General features: G+C 43.2%; 1 protein-coding gene across 1 annotated transcript in view; it reads right to left on the reverse strand.

Annotated features, from left to right (window-relative positions):
• serinc4 (serine incorporator 4) overlaps positions 1-13,086 on the reverse strand; it is a gene marked incomplete at both ends in the record, with an annotated part of 18,151 nt that extends 5,065 nt beyond the window's left edge. Inside the window, 5 exons of the mRNA XM_084154110.1 lie at positions 581-674; positions 1,270-1,349; positions 2,264-2,442; positions 5,376-5,543; positions 13,021-13,086. Of these exons, the coding sequence (XP_084010236.1) occupies positions 581-674; positions 1,270-1,349; positions 2,264-2,442; positions 5,376-5,543; positions 13,021-13,086 (587 nt within the window). The remainder of the gene's footprint in view (positions 1-580; positions 675-1,269; positions 1,350-2,263; positions 2,443-5,375; positions 5,544-13,020) is intronic.
• Positions 13,087-13,132: the final 46 nt, after the last annotated feature.

Consider the following 13,132-nt stretch of genomic DNA (forward strand, 5'->3'; position numbering starts at 1 on the left):
CATAACAATGGCTGGAATGGAGTGAATGGAGTGGTATCAAACACATGGAAACCATGTGTTTGATACATTGAATTCATTCCATTCCAGCCATTACTTTGAGCCCGTCCTCCCCAATTAAGGTGCCAGTAGCCACCTGTGATGTATAAGAAGTAAAGGATATGTAATTGTGCTGCACTCTTGTGCCCAGACCATGCCTTCTGGACTGCCCCTTAAAGTTGTATTGCATTGAGTTGAACTGAGTTGCAATCATGAGTAACAGAAATGGAAACCCTAGCCCGCTGCAGATGGGAAGAGCAGCTCCTAGCAGAAAAAGATTAGTACATGTAACCCCCAGTCCAGTCAAACTGCAGCTCCTAGCTGAAACAGATCAGTACAAGGTAACGTCCAGTCAAACTGCACTTGCCCTTCTATGGTTGGAGGACAAGGCCTGTCCTTCTCCAGAACAAGGACACTAGCATCCTCTCTCACACCCTCCGCTTCAACTGACAACTGCCCAAACTTCATATCACCTCTCACCCCCAACACACCACACTCAACCCCCCAAGACCCCCCCCCCTCCCTTCTCTCCTTCCCCTCTCACCAGTTCTTGTTCCAGGTGTGGGCGAACGCTGTGATGAGGCTGAGTTGGATGAGGATGAAGGAAAATCCTCCCACCACGCCTACGTAGTGCCAGGCTGAGAGAGAGAGAGACAGAGAGAGGGAGCAGGGGAAGGAGAGAGAGAGAAAAACAGACAGACAGAGACCGAGAGAAACAGGTTCAAGAAAACTTAATTAACCATCATCCTCTCTGTCTGCTGTCTAACTCACTTGATGCAGGCCCATTCTGAATGTGTGTGTAGTCCAAATGTATGTATACTTTTTAAAATGATATATATGTGTGTGAGAGTATCTTCATATGTGTATGTCGCAAAACATATTTTCTCATCAAGCATAACATACTGTAGTCCTCTATCTATCAGATAATTAATTTATAGCACAGGAGTTTCAGAGGCAGAGGAACAGCCATAAAACATGTAGGATCTGAAACCAGTTACTGTGTCACAATGAGATTTACTGCTGCCAAAACAACACTATCCAACCACAGAGAAATGTATGGTGGATTGACTGCAGGGCGAATCTAGTGAGTTGATGATTATGTATACAGTGCCCCCTATCGGTAGTAAAATAGACCTGCACCTATTGCTTTGCAGATAGGGCGATCCTATGTGTTCAGAGTTTAGTAAAGTATTCTAAGGGGGGATCTTGATTGTGTGTGTCCAGGCTGCTCACCATGCAGGAACGACTCAGTAGGGATGAAGAATGCAGCAGTACACATCCCAAGCAGGGTGATGAACTTCAGAAACCAGAATCTGCATTAGGACCAGAGAGGACCAGTTATATGTTTGTACGCATAATAAGATGTTTTTTATATGTTTGTTTGAAACCACCTAGGGACAACTACAATATATACTGCCATATATACAGAGGATGTGCAGATGAAGAGCATCTTAGTTAAGAAGCTGCATGACACAAGGGAAGTGAATGGAGAAATAGCTGAGTAGGTAGGTCTAAGGAAAGTGAACCTGTAATCACCTTGTATAGCCTTGATCAATTATAGTATTTCAAACCTGCACAGGTCAAAACGTGACAGATAATTTATGTCAAAAGTCTGAGGAACAAAATGTGCTTGAATGTTGAGAGTGGGTAGAATGGGAGGTGGAGTACCTTCGTAAACAAATTATGTCATGACAATTATTCTTGCATATGGGATGTAACATTTTGAAATGCTTAATGTAAGAGAAAAAAGTCTGAGTGACTCACACTGATCTCAAGTTAGGATTCTGCCCCTAGTGCGTACTGAGAAGTGCCCAGGAGTTCCAGGGCCCTGTGGCCGACTGTCTGGCTTCTCATTAATAAGAGCCTTATGGGAGATATGCCGCAGAGGGCCAGCAAGAGGCCATGCGTCTCCCAAAGCCTAACCCTCCCATCCCCGACCCCCACACCTAGAGCGCGTCACTGCTCTAATCAACAGCACAGCAATGGACAGTATCACAAGCTGGTTTAAATAGAACACTGGTGCATTGGTCAGACAGGCGAGGAGAAGGCACACGTTGCCTCAAATAGACATTTTGATAATGACGTTAGTACTGTAGTACACGATGTATTAGCACAAAACACCTTAAAGGGGTAGTACAAGTGGCCCGCAAACTTTAATTCACATATACGCGATGGTAGTTCTCCTGCGTCTCCCCAATATAAATGGACCTTCAGGGCTACTGCTGACCCATTGTGGATGAGCGCTCTGAAGTCCTGGCTGGACTTGACGTCGATGAGGAACAGCGCCATCATCAGGTAGAAGCAGGCGGTACCGAAGCAGACCCTGTAGACCGCTGAGTAGCCAACCAGCATCTCACAGTGCCCTCCGCCATGGGCCTGGTCACACACCATGTTGAAGAAAGGCACCTGAAACCCACACACACAGTCCTCTGTTATGGAGTGTGTGTGTGTGTGTGTGTGTTTGCGTGCCTGTGTGCGTTGCCTGTGTGTGTGCGTGTGCCCATGTGTGTGTGTCTGTCTGTCTCAGTTTGTGTGTGTGTGTATGTATCTTTCTGTTTAAGTGTGTGTGTGTCCATGCATGTACAGTATACAGTATGTTTACATGTAGCCTAGAGGTTAGCAGGTGGAAGCCTCCAGGCCTTTCTCTGACTGTCTTTGGGAGGAAAACAGTGAACTGAGATGATCCTGTAGCCTACTGCGTATATCCTTAGCACAGGGATTAACCAGACAGTTATTGAATGTGACGTGACACAACAAACAGAACCAGTATTCTCATTGGCACATATTATGAGTGAATTTCCACTACAAAGAGTGACAGGGAGAGAGTAGGGATGCATCCCAAATGGCACTCTATTTCCTACATTGTGCACTACTATGGGCCCTGGTCAAAAGTAGTGCACTGTATAGGGGATAGGGAGTCATTTGGTACTCGTCCTGGGAGAGAGGAAGTGTCAGACAGACAGTTACTTTAAATCATTAAAATATTTTTAGTGTTTGCCATAGCCTGCCTGGAGTGCCAGACGGGTGGGGTTTGCACTTTTGTGACTATTCCGTGGAGCCCAGCTTAAGTATTTGAAATGATTTTGAATAGTGTTTGAACCCAGGTCTGCACAGCGCTGGCCTAAACCCAGCCTATTCACTCCCACTGTTATAATACAGAACACTGCACACTGGGACTGCACTTCACTCCCACTGTTATAATACAGAACACTGCACACTGGGACTGCACTTCACTCCCACTGTTATAATACAGAACACTGCACACTGGGACTGCACTTCACTCCCAGAATAGGCAGGCGATGAAATCTGATGGTACTGTTGCTTTGTACTCATTTGTTATACCTGATCCCAGAGCTGTTTGTGCTGTCTTGTTAACTCCTGACTGATCTGGGACCAGGCTACTGATTTGAAGAATTGTATTTTGAAACATGAAATGTAAGGGTTGGTGATGGTGGTTAGAGTTGTTTAACTTGAACTGTACTCCCTCTATTTGATGTGGGTAGCAGAAAACTTCACAATAGACAACTGTGAAGCCAACATTACAGTCAGGGTAGAAATGACTTGTTACTATGGTTGCAAAGCTACCGGTAATTTACCAAATGTACCGGAATCTTCAGTAATTTTGGTAATTAACAGAAAAACTATGGCAATCTATTGTAACTTTGGTAATTTATACTTGAATAACTTTTACAAAATGTATTCATATATAGTATCCATTTTTATGTCTGTGTCCATATTGTTCATGAGCTTCCAGTGGATAGACCATATGGTTCAAGAGAAAATTACCTAATTAATTGAAAAAGCCAACAATGGCATTATTTGCAATTAACTCTGCACCTCTTCCAACTGTTTTTTCACAACTGCCACAAGTTTGACGCCAAAACATTGACAGCAAATACATACTAACAGAGAAAAATAAATACAAGTGTGTAAAAACAATATTTCATGCTGAAACCCTCATATGAAATGCCAATGGCATTCACTAAGTCGATGGTTTATATTTAGGATCATGTTTTACACTTTTGTCGTTCTATTTTTTATTTGAAAATGATCTTATTTAATTATTTCATAACTGTTATGTGATAAGGCCACACAGAGGGCCACTAGATGTCTTGTGATAGATTACATAAAATCCTTGAAAGATACCAAAATTCTGCTAGTTTACTGGTAAACTTTGAAAGTCTCCAGTAATATACCCTCCCTTTGCAACCCTACTTCTTACTGACTCTTTTTGTGTGTGGATGGGACCAACACTACCCAGAGAAACATACTTAGCCTACTACATCCTACCCTTGCCTGGTATCCAAACGGAATCCATGTTCTGTTTCACTAGTAAATGTTTCACTTCTACACATTCAAGAAATCAGTCTGGGCCTGGGATGGTTACATGAGACGTGGGATGGCACACATGAGACGTGGGATGGCACACATGAGACGTGGGATGGCACACATGAGACGTGGGATGGCACACATGAGACGTGGGATGGCACACATGAGACGTGGGATGGCACACATGAGACGTGGGATGGCACACATGAGATGTGGGATGGCACACATGAGACATGGGATGGCACACATGAGACATGGGATGGCACACATGAGACATGGGATGGCACACATGAGACGTGGGATGGCACACATGAGACGTGGGATGGGACACATGAGACGTGGGATGGCACACATGAGACGTGGGATTGGACACATGAGGCCATTGGAGAGGGACTTGGTATAGTGAAGCGTGGGGATATATTCTCCCAAATGCAATAGATAGTGTAAGGACCCTTTCCTTACTATCTCATCCTATTGGTTGTGTAGCGGTTAGCAAGTTTGCCTATGGGCTGGCAAGACCAGGGTTCGAGACCTGCAAGGTGTTGCTGTTCTAATGCACTAATTCAGGGCTCTCCAATCCTGTTCCTGGAGAGTTACCCTCCTGTAGGTTTTCGCTCCAACCCCAGTTGTAACTAACCTGATTCAGTTTATCAACCAGCTAATTAAATAGAATCAGGTGCGCTAGATTAGGATTGGCACAAAAAACCTACAGGACGGTAGCGCTCCAGGAACAGGGTTGGAGAGCCCTGCACTAATTAACAGGACATTTCACTTAGTTAGAGACTCGCAAGGTGCACACTTGTCGGCGTTCGCTACAGTAGTAATGTACTAATCTCGGTTAACCCAGAACTCAAATATTGCATATTAAGTAGTCTGACCACAAGAGATTACTAATGTACTAATGTAATTGAATCAGGACAGGAACACTTTATAGCACCTCAATGGAAAGTGCTCAGACATTGACAGAACTTTGTTGATCCCCAGAGGAGGACATGACATCAGACACTCACATTCTCCCGGACGGCCTCGGAGACGGTGCGTGAGAGCATGAGGCAGGAAACGGCACAGGCCATGATGTGGAAGAGGGTGTACATGATCCTCGTGCTGGACGACGACTTCACCGGGGGGCAGAAGGAGCAGCACAGCGAGCACGGGGCCGGGCCACAGCAGCAACATATCTGGGGAGAGGAGAGAGATATGTTACAATCTGAGAGGAGAGAAGATGAGAGGGGGAGAGCAGAGGAGAGGAGAGAGGGGAGGGGAGAGAAGAGAGGGGGGAGAGCAGAGGAGAGAGGGGATGGGAGAGGAGAGGAGAGGAGAGAAGGGAGGGAGGGAGGGAGGGAGGGAGGGAGGGAGGGAGGGAGGGAGGGAGGGAGGGAGGGAGGGAGGGATCAATACATCTGAGAGAAGTCAGGTTGCTGCTGCATAGACACTGTATAGAATTTATTTATTGTATATATTGATGAACCTATCTGGAGAGAGGAAGAAATCTATCTGGAGAGAGGAAGAAATCTATCTGGAGAGAGGAAGAAACCTATCTGGAGAGAGGAAGAAACCTATCTGGAGAGAGGAAGAAACCTATCTGGAGAGAGGAAGAAATCTATCTGGAGAGAGGAAGAAACCTATCTGGAGAGAGGAAGAAACCTATCTGGAGAGAGGAAGAAATCTATCTGGAGAGAGGAAGAAACCTATCTGGAGAGAGGAAGAAACCTATCTGGAGAGAGGAAGAAATCTATCTGGAGAGAGGAAGAAATCTATCTGGAGAGAGGAAGAAATCTATCTGGAGATAGGAAGAAATCTATCTGGAGAGAGGAAGAAATCTATCTGGAGAGAGGAAGAAACCTATCTGGAGAGAGGAAGAAATCTATCTGGAGAGAGGAAGAAATCTATCTGGAGAGAGGAAGAAATCTATCTGGAGAGAGGAAGAAACCTATCTGGAGAGAGGAAGAAATCTATCTGGAGAGAGGAAGACATCTATCTGGAGAGAGGAAGAAATCTATCTGGAGAGAGGAAGAAATCTATCTGGAGAGAGGAAGAAATCTATCTGGAGAGAGGAAGACATCTATCTGGAGAGAGGAAGAGGTGAGGAGTCAGCTCAACAATACAGTAACTATGCTTAATATATTTTTTACATTTACATTTTAGTCATTTAGCAGACGCTCTTATCCAGAGCGACTTACAGTTAGTGAGTGCATACATTTTCATACTAAGTGAGTGCATACATTTTCATACTTTTGAAAGTTATGTCTGGAAAACTTGATATCTGACATGCAAAACACCTTGGGACTATATCAACAACGGACCAATGAAACAAACACCAAAAAAGAGTTTTAGGCGGAGTTTTCCTTTAAGGTTAGGATTGGGGATGCGAATCTTAGATCTGTTCCTAGTTGAAACTTCACCCTGGAGCGATACAGTACTATCCTAGGAGATGAGGAGAGAGATGCTCAATATATCTGAGGGAGGAGGAGAGAGGGATTTTCAATATAAATGATATACAGTGCATTTGGAAAGTATTCAGACCCCTTGACATTTTCCACATTTTGTTATGTTACAGCCTTATTCTAAAATTGCTCCCCCCAAAATATCCCTCATCAATCTAAACACAATACCCCATAACGACAAAGTGAAAACAGGTTTTTAGAAATGTTTGCTAATTTATTACAAATAAAAAATAGAAATACCTTATTTACATAAGTATTCATACCCTTTGCTATGAGACTCGAAATTGAGCTCAGGTGCATCCTGTTTCCATTGATCATCCTTGAGTTGTTTCTACAACTTGATTGGAGTCCACCTGTGGTAAATTCAATTAATTGGACATGATTTGGAAACACACACACCTGTCTATATAAGGTCCCACAGTTGACAGTGCATGTCAGAGCAAAAACCAAGCCATGAGGTCGAATGAATTGTCCGTAGAGCTACGAGACAGGATTGTGTCGAGGCACAGATCTGGGGAAAGGTACCAAAACATTTCTGCAGCATTGAAGGCCCCAAGAACACAGTGGCCTCCATCATTCTTAAATGGAAGAAGTTTGGAACCACAAAGACTATTCCTAGAGCTGGCTGCCTGGCCAAACTGAGATTTCAGGGAAGAAGGGCCTTGGTCATGGAGGTGACCAAGTACCCAATGGTCACTCTGACAGAGCTTCGGAGTTCCTCTGTGGAGATGGGAGAACCTTCCAGAAGGACAACCATCTCTGCAGCAGTCCACCAATCAGGCCTTTATGGTAGAGTGACCAGACGGAAGCCACTCCTCAGTAAAAGGCACATGACAGCCCACTTCGAGTTTACCAAAAGGCACCTAAAGGACTCTCAGACCTTGAGAAACAAGATTCTCTGGTCTGATGAAACCAAGATTGAACTCTTTAGCCTGAATGCCAAGCGTCATGTCTGGAGGAAACCTGGCACCATCCCTGCGGTGAAGCATGGTGGTGGCAGCATCATGCTGTGGGGATGTTTTTCAGCGGCAGGGACTGGGAGACTAGTCAGGATCGAGGAAAAGATGAATGTAGCAAAGTACAGAGAGATCCTTGATGAAAACCTGCTCCAGAGTGCTCAGGACCTCAGACTGGGGCGAAGGTTCACCTTCCATCAGGACAATGACCCTATGCACACAGCCAAGACAATGCAGGAGTGGCTTCGGAACAAGTCTCTGAATGTACTTGAGTGGCCCAGCCAGAGCCCTGACTTGAATCCGATCTAACATCTTTGGAGAGACCTGAAAATAGCTGTGCAGCGACACTCCCCATCCAACCTGACAGAGCTTGAGAGGATCTGCAGAGAAGAATGGGAGAAACTCCCCAAATACAGGTGTGCCAAGCTTGTCTATTTCGCAACAAAGCCTCCTTCACTCATGCTGCCAAACATGCCCTCGTAAAACTGGCTATCCTACCGATCCTTGACTTCGGCGATGTCATTTACAAAATAGCCTCCAACACTCTACTCAGCAAATTGGATGTAGTCTATCACAGTGCCATCTGTTTTGTCACCAATGCCCCATATACTACCCACCACTGTGACCTGTACGCTCTTGTTGGCTGGTCCTCACTACATATTCGTCGCCAAACCCACTGGCTCCAGGCAATCTATAAATCACTGCTAAGCAAATCCCCGCCTTATCTTAGCTCATTGGTCACCATAGCAACACCCACCCGTAGTATGCGCTCCAGCAGGTATATCTCACTGGTCATCCCCAAAGCCAACACCTCCTTTGGCCGCCATTCCTTCCAGTTCTCTGCTGCCAATGACTGGAACGAATTGCAAAAAATCTCTGAAGCTGGAGACTCTTACCTCCCTCACTAACTTTAAGCATCAGTTGTCAGAGCACCTTACCGATCACAGCACCTGTACACAGCCAATCTGAAATTAGCCCACCCAACTACCTCATCCCCATATTGTTATTTATTTTGCTCATTTGAACCCCAGTATCTCTATTTGCACATCATCTCTTGCACATCTATCATTCCAGTGTTAATACTAATTGTAATTATTTTGCACTATGGCCTATTTATTGCTTTACCTCCATAACTTGCTACATTTGCACACACTGTATATATATTTTCTGTGGTATTTTTGACTTTATGTTTTGTTTTACCCCATATGTAACTCTGTGTTGTTGTTTTTATCGCACTGCTTTGCTTTCGCAGTTGTAAATGAGAACTTGTTCTCAACTGGCTTACTTGGTTAAATAAAGGTGAAATGAAAATAAAATAAAATAAAATAAATTGTAGCGTCATACCCAAGAAGACTCGAGGCTGTAATCGCTGCCAAAGGTGCTTCAACAAAGTACTCAGTAAAGGGTCTGAATACTTATGTAAAGCTCATATTTCCATTTTATATCTGTAATACATTTGCTAAAATAAAAAATAAACTGTTTTTGCTTTGTCTGTATTGGGTATTGTGTGTAGATTGATGAGGGGGGAAAACAATTTAATCCATTTTAGAATCAAGCTGTAATGTAACAAAATGTGAAAAAAGTCAAGGGGTCTGAACACTTTCCGAATGCACTGTACAGTGAGGGAAAAAAGTATTTGATCCCCTGCTGATTTTGTACGTTTGCCCACTGACAAAGAAATTATCAGTCTATAATTTTTATGGTAGGTTCATTTGAACAGTGAGAGACAGAATAACAACAAGAAAATCCAGAAAAACGCATGTCAAAAATGTTATAAATTGATTTGCATTTTAATGAGGGAAATAAGTATTTGACCCCCTCTCAATCAGAAAGATTTCTGGCTCCCAGGTGTCTTTTATACAGGTAACGAGCTGAGATTAGGAGCACACTCTTAAAGGGAGTGCTCCTAATCTCAGCTTGTTACCTGTATAAAAGACACCTGTCCACAGAAGCAATCAATCAATCAGATTCCAAACTCTCCACCATGGCCAAGACCAAAGAGCTCTCCAAGGATGTCAGGGACAAGATTGTAGACCTACACAAGGCTGGAATGGGCTACAAGACCATCGCCAAGCAGCTTGGTCAGAAGGTGACAACAGTTGGTGCGATTATTCGCAAATGGAAGAAACACAAAAAAACGGTCAATCTCCCTCGGCCTGGGGCTCCATGCAAGATCTCACCTCGTGGAGTTGCAATGATCATGAGAACGGTGAGGAATCAGCCCAGAACTACACGGGAGGATCTTGTCAATGATCTCAAGGCAGCTGGGACCATAGTCACCAAGAAAACAATTGGTAACACACTACGCCGTGAAGGACTGAAATCCTGCAGCGCCCGCAAGGTCCCCCTGCTCAAGAAAGCACATATACAGGCCCGTCTGAAGTTTGCCAATGAACATCTTAATGATTCAGAGGAATCGAGCCCTTTGGCATCAACTCAACTCGCCGTGTTTGGAGGAGGAGGAATGCTGCCTATGACCCCAAGAACACCATCCCCACCGTCAAACATGGAGGTGGAAACATTATGCTTTGGGGGTGTTTTTCTGCTAAGGGGACAGGACAACTTCACCGCATCAAAGGGACGATGGACGGGGCCATGTACCGTCACATCTTGGGTGAGAACCTCCTTCCCTCAGTCAGGGCATTGAAAATGGGTCGTGGATGGGTATTCCAGCATGACAATGACCCAAAACACACGGCCAAGGCAACAAAGGAGTGGCTCAAGAAGAAGCACATTAAGGTCCTGGAGTGGCCTAGCCAGTCTCCAGACCTTAATCATATAGAAAATCTGTGGAGGGAGCTGAAGATTCGAGTTGCCAAACGTCAGCCTCGAAACCTTAATGACTTGGAGAAGATCTGCAAAGAGGAGTGGGACAAAATCCCTCCTGAGATGTGTGCAAACCTGGTGGCCAACTACAAGAAACGTCTGACCTCTGTGATTGCCAACAAGGGTTTTGCCACCAAGTACTAAGTCATGTTTTGCAGAGGGGTCAAATACTTATTTCCCTCATTAAAATGCAAATCAATTTATAACATTTTTGACATGCGTTTTTCTGGATTTTTTTGTTGTTATTCTGTCTCTCACTGTTAAAATAAACCTACCATTAAAATTATAGACTGATCATGTCTTTGTCAGTGAGCAAACGTACAAAATCAGCAGGGGATCAAATACTTTTTTCCCTCACTGTATATATGAGAGCTGTAACTGGGAGGAGGTGAAGAGAGAGATGCTCAATATATCTATAAGAGGAGAAGAGAGATGTTCAATATCTGTGAGGAGATGTGTAAATTCAACAATAAAAAGTTTATACTGCACATAACCAATTGCGATCAAAACCTTGGTCATCATCAACCACTCCAACACTCCAACGTCAACATATTTGATTGAGGGAAAGGAGAGGGGTGTTTAGCATATTTTAGGATGGAGTGGAGTCAACATGTTTTCTGTGCATCAGAAGTCAACTGAACATAGCCTTAGTGCTAGACAGAAAGCTGCATAACTGAAGGAAGAGAGAGGTGATGAGTGAGTGAGTGAGTGAGTGAGTGAGTGAGTGAGTGAGTGAGTGAGTGAGTGAGTGAGTGAGTGAGCAAATAAATGCATGAATGAATGACATTGATCATCCCTCAAGAGGAAATTCTTTCCACAACTCACCGAAGGTGCACATACCTGCCTACAAATTCACCTAAATCTAATTCACTGTAATACCACAGAGAAAACATGACGCTCTCAATAACCAAGTAATATTTGTTTATAGGAGGGGATACCTTTTTAAACAGTGAATTAACTCAATGAACTATTCCCAGAGGAGCTTCCCCTTGATATGAGGATTTTGGGCAGGTGGTTGTTGCGTGTTACAGGTGGTTGAATGTAGTCCAAACACACAGATTATCTGATCCGCCTGGAGTCAAACCAATTCATAGACTAAGAGCATTGTATTGTAGTGCACTGTGTAGAACTGCTTGTCCCATGGTAAGTCGCTGTTATCCGGGATTTTACTGGGGGGGGGGGGGGGGTTGTTACGGGATGAGGGAGAAGAGTCTAAACACAAGCACAGACTGTTTCTTTGATAAACATCCAGAACTGTAGATGAAAGCTATCTATCTATCTATCTATCTATCTATCTATCTATCTATCTATCTATCTATCTATCTATCTATCTATCTATCTATCTATCTATCTATCTATCTATCTATCTATCTATCCCTCTAATCTACAACAGAAAGCTGGTTCGCTAGGTCAGTGTAATTTGTAGTGGCTAGGTCATGTTGGATTTGTGGGACAATGACTCACGTCTTTCTAAATATGAGATTAACCTGCATTGTTGCATCAAATGTATATCTTGCCAATACCACTTCAGAGTCCAATAGACCTAATATAAATACATGGCACAGCTCCAGGTGTCAAGCGGAAGGGGTGGAGAACGGGGGAAATGCAATGAGACACAGTATAGACTACTGCACAACAGGTGTATTGATCTCTATCCAACATAGTACACCTGATGCATTGTAACAGATACTGGCATCTGCTAGTTCTGGATCTGATACAAATTAACAACAGGCCAGGCCAGTTAGGTACAAAACGATAGCCACGAGAAAGTTAAAGAGTTATGTTTAAACACAACAACTAATATATCTATGTTTAAACACAACAACTAATATAGCTATGTTTTAACACAACAACTAATATAGTTATGTTTTAACACAACAACTAATATAGTTATGTTTAAACACAACATCTAATATAGCTTTGTTTAAACACAACATCTAATATAGCTATGTTTAAACACAACAACTAATATATCTATGTTTAAACACAACAACTAATATAGTTATGTTTTAACACAACAACTAATATAGCTATGTTTAAACACAACAACTAATATATCTATGTTTAAACACAACTAATATAGCAATGTTTTAACACAACAACTAATATAGCTATGTTTAAACACAACAACTAATATAGTTATGTTTTAACACAACAACTAATATAGCTATGTTTAAACACAACATCTAATATAGCTATGTTTAAACACAACAACTAATATATCTATGTTTAAACACAACTAATATAGCAATGTTTTAACACAACAGCTACTAGCAAACGCATCATGAAAATATGGGACTCAATGTCTTACTAAACAGACAGCAATCCAAACTTGTTAACGTGACACACAAACACATTCTCATTCATGTGTAACCTGTCTCCATAATTCCTCTTATATGTTCCCTCTGTCATTCAGGACTCTGTCTCACCTGGTAGGCAAACATGTTGAGGAAGTAGCTGTAGATGCCACTCTGGTGCATCTCCTGGGCTGTCATCCGGTCAGAACCCTCCAAAACGGACAGCTTTGGGTGTTCGATCACA

This window comes from Coregonus lavaretus (assembly GCF_964263955.1).
Source record: "Coregonus lavaretus genome assembly, chromosome: 37".
Taxonomy (NCBI): Eukaryota; Metazoa; Chordata; class Actinopteri; order Salmoniformes; family Salmonidae; genus Coregonus; species Coregonus lavaretus.